Source organism: Neophocaena asiaeorientalis, unplaced genomic scaffold, assembly GCF_003031525.2.
Source record: "Neophocaena asiaeorientalis asiaeorientalis breed wild unplaced genomic scaffold, Neophocaena_asiaeorientalis_V1.1 scaffold29, whole genome shotgun sequence".
In the NCBI taxonomy this organism is placed as follows: domain Eukaryota; kingdom Metazoa; phylum Chordata; class Mammalia; order Artiodactyla; family Phocoenidae; genus Neophocaena; species Neophocaena asiaeorientalis.
The window spans coordinates 2,626,423-2,647,002 of record NW_020174423.1 but is presented as its reverse complement, the minus strand read 5'-3'; the positions used below and the strand labels follow the sequence as shown (position 1 = coordinate 2,647,002).

The following is a 20,580-nucleotide window of genomic DNA, read 5'->3' as shown; positions in this document are numbered from 1 at the left end:
TCCTTCAATTTGTTAATATGGTGTATCACATTGATTGATTTGCGTATATAGAAGAATCCTTGCATTCCTGGGATAACCCAACTTGATCATGGTGTATGATACTTTTGTATGTGTATGTGTATGATCATGGTGTATGATACTTTTAATGTGCTGTCGGATTCTGTTTGCTAGTATTTTGTTGAGGATTTTTGCATCTGTGTTCATCAGTGATATTGGCCTGTAGTTTTCTTTCTTTGTCACATCTTTGTCTGGTTTTGGTATCAGGGTGATGGTGGCCTTGTAGAATGAGTTTGGGAGTGTTTTTCCCTCTGGAGAATAGGTGTTACCTCTTCTATAAATGTTTGATAGAATTTTCCTGTGAAGCCATCTGGTCCTGGGCTTTTGTTTGTTGGAAGATTTTTAATCACGGTTTCAATTTCAGTGCTTGTGATTGGTCTGTTTATATTTTCTATTTCTGCCTGGTTCAGTCTCAGAAGGTTGTGCTTTTCTAAGAATTTGTCCATTTCTTCCAGGTTGTCCTTTTTATTGGCATATATTTCCCTGTAGTAATCTCTCATGATCCTTTGTATTTCTGCCGTGTCAGTTGTTACTTCTTCTTTTTCATTTCTAATTCTATCGATTTTAGTGTTCTCCCTTTTTTTCTAGATGAGTCTGGCTAATGGATTATCAATTTTGTTTATTTTCTCAAAGAACCAGCTTTTAGTTTTATTGATCTTTGCTATCGTTTCCTTCATTTCTTTTTCATTTATTTCTGATCTGATCTTTATGATTTCTTTCCTTCTGCTAATTTTGGGGGTATTTTGTTCTTCCTTCTCTAATCTCTTCAGGTGTAAAGTTAGGTTGTTTCTTTGAGATGTTTCTTGTTTCTTAAGGTAGTATTGTATTACTATAAACTTCCCTCTTAGTACTGATTTTGCTGCATCCCATAGTAGTTTAGTGTCATCGTGTTTTCATTGTCATTTGTTTCTAGGTTTTTTTTTTTTTTTTTTTTTTCAAAAAGGGGGCCTTCGAACCCATGTCCCATGCATCTGCAGGCGGACTCCCAACCACTGTGCCACCAGGGAAGCCCATTTCTAGGTATTTTTTTGATTTCCACTTTGATTTCTTCAGTGATCTCTTGGTTATTAAGCAGTGTGTTGTTTAGCCTCCATGTGTTTGTATTTTTTACAGATTTTTTCCTGTAATTGATATCTAGTCTCATAGTATTTTGGTCAGAAAAGTTTCTTGATATGATTTCAATTTTCTTAAATTTACCAAGGCTTGATTTGTGACCCAGGATATGATCTATCCTGGAGAATGTTCCATGAGCACTTGAGAAGAAAGTTTATTTTCTTGTTTTTGATAGGAATGTCCTATAAATATCAATTAAGTCCATCTTGTTTAATGTATCATTTAAAGCTTGTGTTTCCTTACTTATTTTCATTTTGGATGATCTGTCCATTGGTGAAAGTGGGGTGTTAAAGTCCCCTACTATGATTGTGTTACTGTCGATTTCCCCTTTTATGGCTGTTAGCATTTGCCTTATGTATTGAGGTGCTCCTATGTTGGGTGCATAAATATTTACAATTGTTATATCTTCTTCTTGGATTGAGCCCTTGATCATTATGTAGTGTCCTTCTTTGTCTCTTGTAATAGTCTGAATTTTAAAGTCTATTTTGTCTGATATGAGAATTGCTACTCCAGCTTACTTTTGATTTCCATTTGCATGGAAGATATTTTTCCATCCCCTCACTTTCAGTCTGTATGTGTCCCTAGGTCTGAAGTGGGTCTCTTGTAGACAGCATATATACGGGTTTTGTTTTTTTATACATTCAGCCAGTCTATGTCTTTTGGTTAGAGCATTTAATCCATTTACATTTAAGGTAATTAGCGATATGTATGTTCCTATTACCATTTTCTAAAATTTGCGTTTGTTAGTGTAGGTCTTTCCCTTCTCCTCTGTTTCCTGCCTAGAGAAGTTCCTTGACCATTTGTTGTAAGGCTGGTTTGGTGGTGCTGAATTCTCTTAGCTTTTGCTTGTCTGTAAGGATTTTAATTTCTCCATGAAATCTAAATGACATTCTTGCCAGGTAGAGTAATCTTGATTGTAGCTTTTTCCCTTTCATCACTTTAAATATGTCCTGTCACTCCCTTCTGGCTTGAAGAGTTTCTGCTGAAAGATTAGCTGTTAACCTTATGGGGAGTCCCTTGTATGTTATTTGCTGCTTTTAATATTTTTGCTTTGTATTTAATTTTTGATAGTTTGATTAATATGTGTCTTGGCACGTTTCTCCTTGCATTTGTCCTGTATCGGACTCTCTGCACTCCCTGGACTTGATTAACTATTTCCTTTCCCACGTTAGGGAAATTTCAACTATAATGTCTTCAGGTATTTTCTCAGTCCCTTTCGTTTTCTTTTGTTCTCCTGGGACCCCTATAATTTGAATGTTGGTGTGTTTAATGTTGTCCCATAGGTCTCTGAGACTGTCCTCAATTCATTTCATTTTTTTTTTTCTTTATTCTGCTCTGAAGTAGTTATTTCCACTATTTTATCTTCCATGTTACTTATCCATTCTTCTTCCTCAGTTATTCTACTATTGATTCCTTCTAGAGAATTTTAAGTTCATTTATTGTGTTGTTCATCATCGTTTGTTTGCTCTTTAGTTCTTTTAGGTCCTTGTTAAACGTTTCTTGTATTTTCTCCATACCATTTCCAATATTTTGGATCATCTTTAGTATCATTACTCTGAATTCTTTTTCAGGTAGACTGCCTATTTCTTCTTCATTTGTTTGGTCTGGTGGGTTTTTTACCTTGCTCCTTCATGTGCTGTGTGTTTCTCTGTCTTCTCATTTTGCTTAACTTATTGTGTTCGGGGTCTCCTTTTCGCAGGCTGCCGGTTCGTAATTCCCATTGTTTTTGGTGTCTGCCCTCAGTGGCTAAGGTTGGTTCAGTGGGTTGTTTAGGCTTCCTGGTGAAGGGGACTGGTGCCTGTGTTCTGGTGGATGAGGCTGGATCTTGTCTTTCTCGTGGGCAGCTCCGCATCTGGTGGTGTGTTTTGGTGTGTCTGTGACCTTATTATGATTTTAGGCAGCCTTTCTCGTAGTGGGTGGCGTTGTGTTACATCTTGCTAGTTTCTTGGCATAGGGTGTCCAGCACTGGAGTTTGCTGGTCGTTGAGTGGAGCTGGGTCTTGGCACTGAGATGGAGATCTCTGAGTGATTTTTGCCATTTGATATTACATGGAGCTGGGAGGTCTCTGGTGGACCGATGTCCTGAACTCGGCTCTCCCACCTCAGAGGCACAGGCCTGATGCCCGGCCGGGGCACCAAGACACTGTCATCCACACGGCTCAGAATAAAAGGGAGAATAAAGGAAAGAAAGAAAGTGATATAAAATCAAGTTGTAAAATAAAAAATAATTATTAAAAATAAAAAAATTTAAAAAGTAAAAAAAAAACAAAGCAAAGAAAGAAAGAACAGAGCAACCAAACCAGAAAATAAATCCAGCAATGATAAAAGTGCTAAAAACCATGCTTAAAAAAAAAAAAGAAAAGGGCAGACGGAACCCTAGGACAAATGGTAAAAGCAAAGCTATACAGACAAAATCACACAAAGATGCATACACATACACACTCAACAAAAAGAGAAAAAGGAAATATATATATATATATATATCATTGCTCCCAAAGTCCACTGCCTCAGTTTGGGATGATTCGTTGTCTTTTCAGGTATTCCACAGATGCACGGTCCATCAGGTTGATTGTGGAAATTTAATCCACTGCTCCTGAGGCTGCTGGGAGAGATTTCCCTTTCTCTTCTTTGTTTGCACAGCTCCTGGGGTTCACCTTTGTATTTAGCCCCGCCTCTGCGTGTAGGTTGCCTGAGGGCATCTGTTCTTCGCTCATACAGGATGGGGTTAAAGGAGCAGCTGATTGGGGGCTCTGGCTCACTCAGGCCAGGGGAACAGATGGGTACAGAATGTGGGGCGATCCTGTGGCAGCAGAGGCTGGCATGATGTTGCAACAGCCTGAGTCGTGCCATGTGTTCCCCCAGGGAAGTTGTCCCTGGATCGTGGGACCCTGGCAGTTGCGGGCTGCACAGGCTCCTAGGAGGGGAGGTGTGGATAGTGACCTGTGCTTGCACACAGGCTTCTTGGTGGTTGCAGCAGCAGCCTTAGTGTCTCATGCCCATCTCTTGGGTCTGCACTGATAGCCATGGCTCACACCCATCTCTGGAGCTTGTTTCGGCCGTGCTCTGAATCCCCTCTCCTTGCGCACCGTGAAACAGCAAGGCAAGAAAAGGTCTCTTGCCTCTTTGGCAGTTCCAGACTTTCCCCCCCAGACTCCTTCCCGGCTAGCTGTGGCGCACTAGCCCCCTTCAGGCTGTGTTCATGCTGCCAGCCCCAGTCCTCTCCCTGGGATCTGACCTCTGCAGCAGGATCCTCAGCTCCCAGCCCCCACCTGTCCTGGCAGGTGAGCAGACAAGTCTCTCGGGCTGGTGACAGCTGGTTGGCACTGATCCTCTGTGCAGGAATCTGTCTGCTTTGCCCTCTGCACCCCTGTTGCTGCGCTCTCCTCCGTGGTTCCGAAGCTTCCCCCCATCACCCCCATCTTTGCCAGTGACGGGGCTTCCTAGTGTGTGGAAAACTTTCCTCCTTCACAGCTCTGTCCCACTGGTGCAGGTCCCATCCCTATTTTTTGTCTCTGTTTTTTCTTTTTTCTTTTGCCCTACCCAGGTATGTGGGGAGTTTCTTGCCTTTTGGGAGGTCTAAGGTCTTCTACCAGCGTTCAGTAGGTGTCCTGTAGGAGTTGTTCCACATGTAGATGTACTTCTGATGTATTTGTGGGTGGGAAGGTGATCTCTACATCTTAGTCTTTCACCATCTTGAAGTTCTCACTTCTCTGCTTTTTTATATTTTTCAGTTTCATTGATTTCTGCTCTTTATCATTTCCTTCTTTTTGTTTGTTATGGGTTTATTTTTCTTCTCTTTCTCTAAGATAGTTTCTCAAATGGAAGCTTAGAATGTTGATTTGAAACTTTTTTCCCTAACATAAGCATTTGATGCTATGCTTTCTTCTAAGTGTGGCATTAGCTGCATCCCATACATTTTGATACGTTGTATTCTCATTGTCATTCAACTGGAAATATTTTCTAATTTCCTTCAAGACTCCCTCTTTGACCCATATGGCATATTTAATTTCCAAATTTTTGAGACATCAGTAATCTTTCTGTTATTGATTTAAAGTTTACCTCCGTGTTATACAGTAGAAACTAACACACCATTGTAAAGCAGTTATACTCCAATAAAGATGTTAAATTTTTTTTTAAATAAAAAAATTTTAAAAAGAATGGAAATATAAAAATAAAAACCTGTAAAGTTTACCTCCGTTAAGGTCAGAGAATACACTTTGTGTTACATTATTACTTTCAAATTTGTTGAGGCTTTTTTTTATGACATAGGATGTATTATTTCTTGATGCAGATTCCATGTGCCCTTGAAAAGAATGTTATTCTGCTGTTTTTTGGTGGAGTGTTTTATAAATGTCAATTAAATTAGGTTGGTTGATGGTGCTGCTTAGTTCTTTATCCTTGCTGATTTTACTTGTTATATTCCTTACTTTTATATTCCTTATTGAGGAGTACTGTTATCTACAGTTGTGGATTTGTCCATTTCTCTTTTTAGTTGTACCAGTTTTTGCTTCACGGGTCTTGAGGCTCTGTTGTTAGAAATATTCATGTTTAGGATTTCTGTGACTTGTTGGTCAGTTGATCCTTTTATCATTATATAATGTTTCTCTATCTTTGGTAATTTTACTTGCTTTTAAGTCTGCTTTGTCTGACAGTAATATAGCTATTTCAGCTCTCTTTGGATTAATATTTTCACAGTATATATTTTCCTAGGCTTTTACTTTAACCTACCTATATAATTAAGGTGGTTTTCTATTAGACAGTAAATAGTTGGGTCTTGTTTTTAATCTTACTATCTCTTGTCTTATAACTGTTATATGTACACCATTTACAATTAATTATTGATGTTTGTAGTAGGTCTAACATTGTATTATTTGTTTTTCTGTTTCTTCCCTTTGTTTTTTGTTCAACTTTTTTTCTTTTATACCTTCTTTTGAGTTATTTAAATATTGTTTAGTTTTACATTTTAAAGTATTGATTGTGTTTTTTACTGTATTTCTTAGTACATTCTTTTAATGGTCCCACTAGGAATTTATATATACATACTTTCCACATTTTACTTAGAATTAATATTTTACCACTTCCAGTGGAATGTAAAAAAAAAAATCTTACCACCATATCAGTCCCTTTATCCACTGTCTTTATGTTGTAGTTATCATATGTGTTATATCTACGTTCATTGGTATTCCCATTAGACAATGTTATGCTTTCTGCTTTCAACCTCTCTACATTTTTTAAAGAATTTAAGAGGAGAAAAAAAACAGTCCTTTATTTACTCAGATATTTATCATTTCTACTGTTCTTCCTTCATTCCTAATGGTATGTGTTTCTTCCTGCTATCATCTCCTTTACATATGAAGTATTTCCTTTAGCATTTCTTTTCAAGAATGTCTGCTAGAGATGAATTCTCTTAGTTTTCCTTTACTGAGGATGTCTTTATTTCACCTTCATTTCTGAAGGATATTTTTGCGGGCTATAGAATTATGGTTTGACAGTCCTTTGTTTCAGTGTTTTAAACATTTTGCCCTGCTGCCTTCTATCCTTCATGATTCTGATGAGAAATCCATTGTTATTCAAATTGTTGTTCCCCTATATTTGATGCATTGTTTTCCTCTGGATGCTTTCAAGACTTTTTCCTTTGTTTTTATTTTTATTTATTTTATTTTTAATTTTTTGCGGTATGCAGGCCTCTCACTGTTGCAGCCTCTCCCGTTGTGGAGCACAGGCTCCGGACACGCAGGCTCAGCAGCCATAGCTCACAGGCCCAGCCGCTCCGCGGCATGTGGGATCTTCCCAGACTGGGGCATGAACCCGTGTCCCCTGCATCAGCAGGTGGACTCTCAACCACTGAGCCACCAGGGAAGCCCTGTTTTTATTTTTTAGCAGTTTGATTATCATATGTCTTGATGTGCATTTCTTTGAATTTATCCTTTTGGAGTATGCTGAGATTCTTGAATCTATAAGTTCATGTCTTTGCCACATTTGTGAAGTTGTCAGCCCTAAGTTCTTCAAATTTTTTTCTGGACAACACTATTTTTCCTTTCCTACTGGGACTATTATGACACAATTGTTAGACCATTTGGTATTGTCCTACAAGACTTTGAGGCTCTGTTCTTTTTTTCCCCCCAGTTATTTTTCCTCTCTCTTGTTAAGATTGAGAAATTTCTCTTGATCTGTATATTCAAGTTCACTGACCTTTTCCTCTCATCTCAATTGTATTATTGTAGCCATCTGGTGAATTTTTAAATCTTGGTTATTGTATTTTTCCATTGTAATGTTTCCATTTGGTTCTTTTTTTTTTTTTGAAATCTCCTATTTTTCAGCAAAACGTTTTAATCTTTCTATTCATTTTAAGAGTGTTTGCCTGTATTTCTTGGAGCATGGTTAGTATTGCCACTTTAAAGTCTTTGTTTGAGAATTCATAACATCTGGTTATCCAGGGTTTAGTATTACTTAATTGCCTTTTTCTTTGCCACATGTTGAGATTTTCTTTCTTCTTCACTTGTAAGGAATTTTGTACTGTATATTAGCAATTTTTAATATTATTATATGTGATTTTCAGTTTTGTTTAAATCTGATGGGGAACTTTTACTTTAAAGCAGTTAATCAATCTGGTTAGTTTTGGGTAACAGTTCTCCTACCTGACTTCCGTGGACTATGGTTCTAATGTCAGTTTAGTTTCAAAACCTTTGCAGCACTATTTGGATCTGTCCCACTTGTGCACCACCCCATGACCAACTGGGGCCTGGGTAATGGTTTCCCCTGGAATTCACTTCTCAAAATTTTTGGTAGGATGTTTAAGGTCAGATTTATGCACATGGATCACCTGGTGGGTAAGCTCATTTCAGTTACAATTTTATGCAGTTGTTTTCTTAAGTTCCCTCCTCTGTGATTCTTCCCTACTCTTTCTGGATGCCAGATGTTTTCCTTCCTCTTCCTTTGGCTAGAAAGCCACACTTTAATTCTACTGTACACTTCCCATGACTACGTGCCTCCAGTAGTGAGCAGCAAGAGGAAAGAGAAAAAAAAAAAAGCAATGGGGATATCCTTGGGACCACAGTTTCTCTGACCAGAGATAAGAGTTCCTCTCCCTCAAAGTTTTAGCTATCTACTTGGCTGCTACTGCAGCTGCTGAAGGATTGCCTGGGAGCTGGGATTGGAGAGAAAGGAAAAACAAAACAAACAAACAAACAAATAGAAACAGGGAATTTCCCCATAGGGGCCAACTATTTCTTTTTTTTTCTTAAGATAAAAATAAAGGGGACCTCCTAAAGCTCTTTTTTCTCCATACCCAGTGCAGTTTTGGGTTTTAAACTGACTTTGACCCAGGCTAGGAGATATCAGAGGAAAGAAAAATGAGAAACTCACTGCTGTTTGGGAGGTATTTCCAATTCTAGTTCCTTTCCCCAATCAGCCTGCTACCATTTACTTTTCAGTGTCCTCATATAACTGCTCCATGAATTCTGTCCCAGGTTTTTAGTTGTATTCAGTGTGAGAGACAGGGTGGATTATGTTTACTCCACCTTGACAGGAATTGCTCTTCTTACTACTTTTTTTTGGGGAGGGGGGGGAACAATTAGCACACTTGAAGAACTGTGAAAGTGCTTTACTTATATTATTTCACTTAATCCTCAAGGAAGCTATAATATCCATACTTTTATAGATTAGGAAACAGAAGCTTAGAAAGGTTATTTGCCACATTTGCATAGGTTATAAGTCATATGGTTAGGATATGGCCCCAAATCTGTGAGATTCTAAAGTGTATCTCTTAAACATGGTTATTAGATACCAACTAAGGAAGTACAGGTTCTATAAAACCCAGGCTGAATATCACCGGGCTACACTGTCAAAGAAACAGATGTAATTTGGTGTTTATCCACTCTTGTGCTGACGCTGTACTAAGAACTCTTATCAGAGGTTGAACATATGTTAAGAAACAAGTGGGTTAATGACTAATATGATCATTTTTGATTAAAGAATGGGCAGAGGAACTCAATAGACATTTTTCCAGAGAAGACATTTATATGGCCAACAGGTACGTGAAAAGGTACTCAACATCACTAATCATCAGGGAAATGCAAAGCAAAACCACAATGAGATATCACCTCACGCCTATTTGAATGGCCATCAACAAGAAGACAAGAGATCACAAGTGTCAGTAAGGATATGGAGAAAAGGGAACTCTTGTACTATTAGTGGGAATATAACCACTATGGAAAACAGTATGGAGGTTCCTCAAAAAATTAAAAAATAGAACTACCATATGATCCAGCCATCCCACTTCTGGGTATATGTCCAATAGAAATGAAATCACTATCTCGAAGAGATATCCATTGTTCATTGCAGCATTATTCCCAATAACCAAGATATGGAAACAATCTAAGTGTCTACCAAAGGATGAATAAGTAAAGAAAGTGTGATACAAACACACACACATGAACATTATTCAGCCATAATAAAGAAGAAAATCCTGCCATTTGTGACAACATGGAGGGAACTTGAGGGTATTGTACTAAGTGAAATAAGTCAGACAGAAAAATACTCTATGATCCCACTTATGGTGTGGAATCTTAAAAAAGCCAAATTCATAATAATAGAGAGTAGAATGGTGGTTTCTAGGGCGGAGGGGTTGGAGGTATTGGGGAGAAGTTGGTCAAAGGGCATAAACTTCCAGTTATAAGATGAATAAGTTCTGGGGATTCAGTATAGCATGATGACTGTAGTTAACAATACTGTATTATTGTTAATAATACAGGTGCTTGAAAGGTGCTAAGACAGTAGATCTTAAATATTTTTATTACAAAAGTAATAGTAGTTCTGTGATGGATGTATTAAGTAACCTTATTGTGGTAATCATTCTGCAGTATATATGTGTATGAAATCACCGTACCGTACAACTTAAACAGTGTTATGTGTCAACTGCATCTCAATAAACATACTAAAATGCCCTCTTCACAAATAGAGTTAAACAGCAAAGGGCTAATCAAAAATTAGTAATACATATGGTTCCATGATTAAAAATCTGAGTTAGGGTTACTGTAGTGTAATATCACTTAACAGATTGATATGTTTCTCTCTGAATTAGGTGGTTATCCCTAAGGTAAGTCCCATAGGGAAGCAATATTCCCATTCAGATTTCCAAGCAGGCAGAGCTTTAAGAGAACCATTTCTGATCCTGTCATTCATGCCCGCCCCCCCATAATTATTTTGTAGATTAGGGACTATATAAAAGTGTGCAAGATTCAGAAAACAAAAATGTCTTGATGAGGAAGGATATAAATTTTAAGACCAGTTAGTTCCCTTTTATCAGAAGCAAATCAAGATTAGGTAGGTTAAATGGCTGGAAGCCCAGAAGTAGTGCTTTTAAGATGAAGTAAGAACAGTGGGACTATATTATGTTCACTTTTACCAAGTTCCATTGTTAGATAATATGTAAAAAGAGGTCCTGGAGCCTTGGACAAGATAGGAGAAATCCAAGTCACTTTTAGGAAAATAATGTGAAAGCCCAGAGGGAGGTTATCAAACTGGAATCTTTGCCTGTGGTTCCCCTCCCACCACATTCCAAGAAAGAATTCTTAGTCATTATGGGGTATGATGCAGGGAGCCCTGAAGACCATGGGAAAATGCAGCAATTAGTGTGTTCTATCCTCGGCTGATACTGCTGCTTCCCTGTGGGCTCCACCTGGGTTGGCCAGGCCCAGGTCAGCCAGACTGAGGTACAACATAACCAATGGGTTTAATCTAACAGCTGACAGTTACTGAGCACCTACTCTGTGTCAGGTACTGAGATAAGACAATTGATAGGCTTTCTTCACCTGTCCTTTTGAGGACTGCTATGAAGAAAAATACCTGTCCTCGCCAGGCTGATTGGATCTGGGATTTGAGTTCATGGGCTTTCTCGGAAACTTCCCTATTTGTGTTTTCCTTCCCTAGTAGAGAATATTTAGAAGTGGCCGTCAGAGGAAAGTAAGCCTCTAGACTCCCTTGTAGTGCTGTTGCTTATTCTCCACTTAAAAATGAAATATAAGAAAATTAAACAGTCATTGACAAACAGAAGAATAAAATGTAAATATTCCTCTTGTCCTAGAATTGGTGGGATCAGGAGGTTGGAAGGGTGGGGATTTCAAAGAGTTAAAACAACAGACAAAATCATAAAGAGAAAGATGAATTATTTTGATTATGTAAAAATTAAAAACTTGTATAAGACAGATGCCATAAAAAAAAAAAAGGCAAATGACAAATTAGTAAAATGGCAAAGGGTTTATGACCTTAAATATGAAGAGCTTTTACAAAGCAGTAAGACCAAGTAAAGAGCCTAGTACCAAAATGAACAAAGCATAGGAACAGAGAAAGCACTAATGAAGAAATTAAATGATCAATACATTTTTTTTTTTTGCGGTACGCGTGCCTGTCACTGTTGTGGCCTCTCCTGTTGTGGAGCACAGGCTCTGGACGCGCAGGCTCAGCAGCCATGGCTCACGGGCCCAGCCGCTCCGCAGCATGTAGGATCTTCCCGGACCGGGGCACAAACCTGCGTCCCCTGCATTGGCAGGTGGACTCTCAACCACTGCGCCACCAGGGGAGCCCTGATCAATACATTTTTGTATTGCTAATAAAAAGATGAAAATTAAATATAGATTTTTTTTTCTCCCATCAAATTGACTGAGATGGAAAAACAAAAGTATTCTTTCTTGTCAATGGTAAGGTAAAATAAGCATTCTTTTTAAAAACTTGAGATATAATTCATATATCATAACATTCATCCTTTACAAATTCAGTAGATTTTAGTATACTTACAAGGTTGTACAATCATCACGACTGTCTAATTCCAGAACATTTTTATCATCACAAAAAGAAATCCCATTCCCATTAGCAGTCACTCCCATCTCCCTTTCCCCTGGCAACTACTAATCCACTTTCTGTCTCTACAGATTTGCTTATTCTGAATATCTCATGTAAATGGAATCATACAATATGTGGCCTTTTGTGTCTGGCTTCTCTCACTCAGCATAATGTTTTCAAGGTTTATCCATGTTGAAGCGTTGAAGTATGTATCAGTACTTCATTCCTTTTTTTTTCTTCCAGTTTTATTAATATATAATTGACATTAGCACTGTATAAAGTTTAAGGCATACAGCATAATGATTTTCCTTACATACATCATGAAATGATTATCACAGTAAGTTTAGAAAGCATCCATTATCTCATATAGATGCAACATTTTTAAAATAGAAAAAAAAAAATTTTCCTTATGATGAGAACTCTTAGGATTTATTCTCTTAACAACTTTCATATATAAAAGTGTTAATTATGTTTATCATGTTGTACATTACATCCCTAGTACTTATTTACCTTATAAATGGAAATTTGTACCTTTTGACTGCCTTCATCCATTTCCCCCTCCCCTCATTCCCCACTTCTGGTAACCACAAATCTGATCTTTTTTCTATGAGCTTGTTTGTTTGGTTTCGAAGTATAATTGACTGACAACATGTTAGTTCCTGCTACACAACTTAGTGATTTTGTATTTCTATACATTTCAAAATGATCACCACAGTAAGTCTAGCTATGATCTGTCACCATATGAAGATATTACATAATTATTGACTATATTCTCCATACTGTACATTTCATACCTGTGATTCATTTATTTTTGCAAGTGGAAGTTTTTACTTCTTAATGTCCCTCACCTTTTTCTCTCTTTGCCTCAGCCCCTTCCCCTCCAGCAACCATCTGTTTGTTCTCTGTATCTATGACTGTGTTTGTTTTATGTTTGTTCATTTGTTTTGTTTTTACATTCCACATATAAGTGAAATCATTCAGTATTTGTTTTTCTGTCTGACTTAGTTCACTAAGCATAATACCCTCTACATCTATCCATGTTGTCACAAATGGCAAGATTGCATTCTTTTTTATGGCTGAGTAATATTCTATTATATATTTTATGTACATTTATTTATATATGTATGCTACATCTTCTTTATCCATTCATCTATTAGTCGTTTGCTTCCATATTTCGGCTATTGTAAATAATGCTGCAATGAACATAGAGGTCTGTATATCTTTTCTAATTAGTGTTTTTGTTTTCTTCAGATAAACACCCAGGAGTGGAATTGTTGGATTGTATGGTAGTTCTGTTTTTAATTTTTTGAGGAATCTCCATACTGTTTTCCATACTGGCTGTACCAATTCACATTCCCACCAAGAGTGTACAAGGGTTACACTTTCTCCACGTCCTCACTAACACTTATTATTTGTTGTCTTTTTGATAATAGCCATTCTGACAGGTGTGAGGTGATAGCTCATTGTCATTTTAATCTCTGATGATTAACGATTTTGAGCATCTTTTAACGATTTTGAGATGCCTGTTGGCCATCTGTGTGTCTTCTTTGCAAAAATGTTTATTCAGATCCTATGCCCATTTTTTAACTGGGTTGTTTGGGTTTTTTTGCTATGAGTTATATGAGTTGTTTGTATATTTTGAATACTAACTCATCAGATATATTGTTTACAAATATCTTCTCCCATTCAGTAGGTGGCCTTTTCATTTTTTCATAGTTTCCTTTGCTGTGCAAAAGCTTTTTAGTTTGATGTAGTCCCATTTGTTTGTTTTTACTTTTGTTTCCCTTGTCTGAGGAGACATATCCAAAAAAATATTACTAAGACCAATGTCTTAGTACTTCACTCCTTGTTATGGAAAATAATATTCTTACATTGATAATATCACATTTTCTTTATTCATTAATCAGTTGATGGACACTTGGGTTGTTTCCACTTTTTGGCTATTATGAATAATGCTTTTGTGAACATTCATGTACAAGTATTTTTTGTTTGTGTTTATGCATGTACATATGTTTTTAATTTTGGGGGGTATATACTTAAAAGCAGAATACTGGGTTATATGGTAACTCTATGTTTAACTTCCAGAGGAACTGCAAGACTGTTTTCCAAAGTGTTTATACCATTTTATATTCTTACCAGCAATATATAAGGATTCCAATTCCTCCACATTCTTGCAAACACTTGCCTCTTTGAGTATAACCATCCTAATGGGTGTAAAGTGGTAACTCCTTATGGTTTTGATTTGGATTTCCCTAATGACTTATTATGTTGACCGTTTTCCATGTGCTTATTAGCCATTTGTATATCTTGTTTGGAGAAATGTTTATTCAAGTCCTTTGCCCATTTTCAAATTAGGTTGTCTTTTTATTGTTGCATTGTAACCGTTATTTATGTATTCTGGATATTAAACCCTTATCAGATACTTGATTTGCACATAATTTCTCCCATTCTGTGGGTTTTTTAACTTTCTTGATAATACCCTCTGATGCACAGAAGTTTTTAATTTTGATGAAGTCCAATTTATCTACTTTTGTTACTTATACCCTTGGTGTCATATATAAAAATCCACTATTAGGACTTCCCTGGCAGTCCAGTGGTTAAGACTCTATGCTCCCAATGCAGGGGGCATGGGTTCGATCCCTGGTTGGGGAACTAAAATCCCGCATGCCATGTGGTGTGGCCAAAAAAAAAAAAAAAAAAAAAAAAAATCCACTGTTAAATCCAAGGTCATATAGATTTACTCCTATGTTTTCTTCTAAGAGTGCTACGGTTTTAGCTCTTACATTTAGGTCATTGATTTATTTTGATTAGTTGAGGTAGGAAGGAGTCCAACTTAGCTTTGATTTTTTGTTTTTGTTTTTTGACATGTAGAAACCTAGTTGTCCTAACACCATTTGTTAAAGAAACTATTCTTTCCTCATTGAATGGACTTGGCACCTTTGTGCAAAATCAGTTGGCCATATCCACGCACTTATGGTCAATTAATCTACAACAAAGGAGGCAAGAATATATAATGGAGAAAAGACAGTCTCTTCAGTAAGCGGTACTGGGAAAACTGGACAGCTCCATGTAAAAGAATGAAATTAGAACATTTTCTAACACCATATACAAAAATAAACTCAAAATGGATTAAAGACCTAAACGTAAGACCAGGAACCATAAAACTCCTGAAGAAAATGTAGGCCAAACATCCTTTGACATAAGTTGTAGCAATATTTTTTTGGATCTGTCTCCTAAGGCAAAGGAAGCAAAAGCGAAAATAAACAAATGGGACCTAATTAAACTAAAAAGCTTTTGCACAGCAAAGGAAACCACCAACAAAACAAAAAGACAACCTATTGAATGGGAGAAGATATTTGTAAATGATAAGATCAATAAGGGGTTAATATCCAACATATATAAACAGCTCCAACAACCCAGGTCAAAAAAACGACTCGATTACAAAATGGGCAGAAGACCTGAATAGACATTTTTCCAAAGGAGATATACAAACGGCCAACAGGCACATGAAAAGATGACCAACATCATTAATCATCAGAGAAGTGCAAATCAAAACCACAATGAGATATCACCTCACACCTGTCAGAATGGCTATCACCAAAAAGACCGCAAAGAGCAAATGTTGGCAAGGATGTGGAGAAAATGTAACCCTTGTGCACTGTTGGCGGGAATGTAAATTGGTATAGCCACTGTGGAAAACGGTATGAGGGTTTCTCACAAAACTAAAAATAGAACTACCATATGATCCAGCAATTCCATTCCAGGGTATATATTCAAATAAAATGAAAACAAATACTGTATGCTAACACATATATGTGGAATCTGAAAAAAAAATGGTTATGAAGAACCTAGGGGCAGGACAGGAATAAAGATGCAGACATAGAGAATGGACTTGAGGACATGGGGAGGGGGAAGGGTAAGCTGGGATGAAGTGAGAGAGTGGCATGGACATATATACATTACCAAATGTAAAATAGATAGCTAGTGGGAAGCAGCTGCATCGCACAGGGAGATCAGCTCAGTGCTTTGTGACCACCTAGAGGGGTGGAATAGGAAGGGTGGGAGGGAGACACAAGAGGGAGGAGATATGGGGATATATGTATATGTATAGCTGATTCACTTTGTTATAAAGCAGAAACTAACACACTATTGTAAAGCAATTATACTCCAATAAAGATGTTAAAAAAAGAAAACACTAATTTGAAAAGATATATGCACCCCAATGTTCATAGCAGCATTATTTACAATAGCTAGGATATGGAAGCAACTTGTGTCCATCAACAGATGAATGGATAAAGAAAATGTAACAGACACACACACTGGACTACTACTCAGTCTTAAAAAAAGAGTGAAATTTTGCCATTTGCAACAACATGGATGGAATTGGAGGGTATTATGCTTAGTGAAATAAGTCAGAGAAAGAGAAATACTATATGATAAAACTTATATGTGGAATTTAAAAAATAAAATAGTGGATATAACAAAAAAGAAACAGACTTACAGACATAGAGAACAAACCAGAGGGGAGAGGAAAGCAGGGAGGGACAAGGTAGGGGTATTGGATTAAGTGGTACAAACTACTATGTGTAAAATAAATTAGCTACAAGGGTATATTATACAGCACAGGGAATATAGTCAATATTTTATAATGACTATAAATGGAACATAACCTTTAAAAATTGTGAATCAGTATTTTGTACACCTAAAACTTATATAATATTGTAAATCAACTATACCTCAAAAAAAATAATAAAGGTGTATTCAAACAAACAAACAAAAAAAAAAACCACCTGACTGACTGACATGGTCCAAAGCTGTGGTTTTTAGATGTTTCAATGATTTGCATTTGATAAAAATTCAAATATATTTTACCCTAAGAAAACAATCACATGGCCATAGATGCATGGGTTTATTTCTGGACTCTCTATTCCATTGGTTTATATGTCTATCCTTATGTCGTACCACGCTGTTTTGATTACTGTAGCTTTCCATAAGTTTTGAAGTGTGAAGTGTAAGTCCTTTGATTTTGTTCTCTTTTTCAAGATTGTTTTGGCTATTCTAGGCCCCTTGAAAATCCACATGAATTTGAGGATCAGCTTTTCCATTTCTGCCCAAAAAGCTGTGGAGTTTTGATAGGGATTATGTTGAATCTGTAGACTGCTTTGTATAGTATTAATATTTTAACATTAAGTCTTCCTATCTATGATCAAGAGATGTTTTTCCTTTTATTTAATTTCTTTTTTTTTAAAGGATCTTTTTTTTTTTTTAGATGTTGCGGGTAAGAGTTTATTAATTAATTTATTTTTGCTGCGTTGGTGTTGGGTCTTTGTTTCTGTGCGAGGGCTTTCTCTAGTTGTGGCAAGCGGGGGCCACTCTTCATCACGGTGTGCGGGCCTCTCACTATCACAGCCTCTCTTGTCGCGGAGCACAGGCTCCAGACGCGCAGGCTCAGTAGTTGTGGCTCATGGGCCTAGTTGCTCTGCGGCGTGTGGGATCTTCCCAGACCAGGGCTTGGACCTGTGTCCCCTGCATTAGCAGGCAGATTCTCAACCACTGCGCCACCAGGGAAGCCCTATTTAATTTCTGTCAGCAATATTTATTATACAAGTCTTTCACTGCCTTGGTTAAATTTATTCCTAAATATTTTATTCCTTTGGATGCTATTGTAAATGTAATTATTTTCGTAATTTCCTTTCAGGATTTTTCATTGCTAATTTATAGAAACAACTGATTTTTGTATGTTGAGCTTGTACCCTGAAATCGCTGAATTTGCTTATTAGCTCTAGTAGTGGTTTGTGTGTGTGTGTATTCTTTGGGAATATATGTACATTTATATATATATAGGTATAGATAGATAATCTGTATATAATCATGTCATCTTTGACATAATCATGTCATCTCTGTAGATAATCATGTCATCTATGAATAGAGATAGTTTTACTTTTTCCTTTCCAATATGTATGTCTTTTATTTCTTTTTCTTGTCTAATTGATCAGGCTACAACTTCCAGTACAATGTTGAGTAGCTGCAGTGAAAACAGCATTTTTGTCTTGTTCCTGAGCTTCAGGGGAAAGTTTTCAGGATTTCACTATTGAGTATGATGTTAGCTGTTTTTCATAAAAGTACTTTATCATGTTGAGAAATTTTACTTCTCTTCTTAGTTTTCTGAGTGTTTTTATCATGAAAGGGTGTTGGATTTTGTCAAGTTCCTTTTCAATGTCAGTTATGACCGTGTCAGCTTTTCCCCTTGTCCTTTAATGTCATGTTGCATAGATTGATTTTCTACTGTTGAACTATTCCATTCCTGAGATAAATCCCACTTGGTCATGATGTATAATCCTTTTAACAGTTTGCTAGTATTTCATTGAGGATTTTTGTATCTACCAGCTACCCAAACCACCCCACCCCAGGGTACTGAAGTCTTTGTGGTCTTCAGATCTAATGATTTTCTTTAATCCTTATGCAGTCAAAACTCTTGGCCATTCCTTCCTTTGATATTGGTTACTGTTGACTCCTTTCTCCCTGAAATACTCTTTCTTCTTGGTTTCTGAGGCATTACACCCTCCTGTTTTCTCTCTCATTTCTAGGTACTCCTCCATCTCCACTGGAGATTCTGATCATCCTTTAAGCGTTTTTTTTTTGTTTTTTTTGTTGCTGTTGTTTTTGTTTTCGTGGTATGCGGGCCTCTCACTGTTGTGGCCTCTCCCGTTGCAGAGCACAGGCTCCAGACGTGCAGGCTCAGTGGCCATGGCTTATAGGCCCAGCTGCTCCGTGGCATGTGGGATCTTCCCGGACAGGGGCACAAACCCGTGTCCCCTGCATCGGCAGGCGGACTCCCCACCACTGCGCCACCAGGGAAGCCCCCCTTTAAGTGTTTTATTTCTTAGGATCCTTTGGAAGATCTCGGTGAGTCCATTCACACTCAAACTTCAGTGATCCTTTTTATGCCAGCAATTCCCAAGTCAATGTCTCTAGATGAGGCCTCCTCTGACCTACATTTGGAGCTACCTCCTGAACAACTCCTCTGGAATGTCCCACAGGTAGTTAAATACCCAACAGGACTCACAGGTCTTTCATGTTCAGGCCTCTGCTTACCTTTGCAGGAAAATGTTAAGGGGCATTTCAGTCTTAAGGAAAGAGGTACAGCATTCATTTCATTTGAATCTCAGTTATGTTGGTTTCTAGCTCTTCATGCTTGAGAGAATTCCTTAGCTTCTTCCATGTGTTTCTCTTGCTTCATTTGTAATGTGGGGACAATACTTGGTATGAAGATTAACAATAATGAAAAATGATAATGTATGTAAAGGTCTTGACCCATGTTAAGTTCTAAATAAATGGCAGCTATTTAGTAATATTATTGGTCAGACATACAAGGGAATAGAAAATAATACTAGCTGTCCATCGTTTCTACTGACACTGACTTAAGCTTCCATCCATTTTTATGCTGGGTGGGACTTGAGCAGCAGATACCAGATGAAGAGTACTGGAGCCTTGCTCTGGGTCCCATTTGGGGATTTATCTCTATAATAAGATCATCTTTTTATTGTTAAGCCCCTTTTGGTTAGTGATCCAAAACTGGATGTTATTCTGCTGTATAGAAAGCTGTATTTATTAATTAGTGTGTTTTTATACTCATTGCTTGCCTTGAGGTGATCATCCATCCACTGATTTTTATTTAAGTACTAGTGGTTTTCTACTTCCTCTGTCTTTGTGCTTCAAATTCTGGCTTTACCATTCATGAAACAGAATGGGAAATAGATTCATTAAAAATCAGATTAGAATTTGTTACAAGAGAAAGCTGGGAAGTCTCTGCATTTAGTGCTTTGAAATGATGAATTGCTTTGTTTAAATATTAAGACACCATCAATGAAATATTTATGCATCATTTGCCTATTTAAATATCAATTCAATAATCAATTATTTAAGCTCTGATAAGTACCTGAAATCTTTCAATCAAGATCAAAGGAACTTTTAAGTTTGAATAAGGTATTGTACTGGAAATTTTACTGTCTTTCTAAGGTTCACTTTAAAAACCAGGTGCCTGTTTTATGTGAGTTCTTTGCTAAAATAATTTTTAAATGGCTTAAAAATCACTTGGACTTTTTTTTTTTCAAATTATCTTCTCCCAGTCCCTTAACGTAAGGAAAGGGTGCCCTAACTTTGGGTGCAATTATTGTATTCAAGTTTTAGTAACTTCATTCATTCATTTCTAAACTGTAAATGGAAGAAAAGTACATATTTTGTAAGACCTACCTCGATACGTATGCGTTGATGAAAGGAATGATTTTGAAATGCCGGTTTTCACGTCCCAAGCTCTTCAGCGTTTGAAGAGTTAAATCCGGGGTTGGCTTCCGTCCCTAGCCCGGGAAGCCACTAGGGCTCGGAGCGCGACCTCCGCTGTTAACCCTCTGGGCCAACCGGCCCCCCAAAGGCGCCGGAACCGCTGGATTCCGGCCGAGGGGCGGGCCCACTCTGCCTGGCTTCTCCCGCGACCCCGCCCCTGCGCCGGCACCGCCGCGGCCTCCCTGGTAGTTGCTCGCGATGATGCAAACACTCACTTCCCGCATCCACT

The 20,580-nt window shown here is 37.5% G+C and overlaps 1 protein-coding gene across 1 annotated transcript in view; it reads left to right on the top strand.

Moving 5' to 3' along the window:
* The window catches only part of SPAG1 (sperm associated antigen 1), a 93,840-nt gene that overhangs the window by 47,247 nt on the left and 26,013 nt on the right, over positions 1 to 20,580 (top strand). The window contains exon 12 of the mRNA XM_024756572.1: positions 20,370 to 20,536. Within this exon, the coding sequence (XP_024612340.1) occupies positions 20,370 to 20,536 (167 nt within the window). The remainder of the gene's footprint in view (positions 1 to 20,369; positions 20,537 to 20,580) is intronic.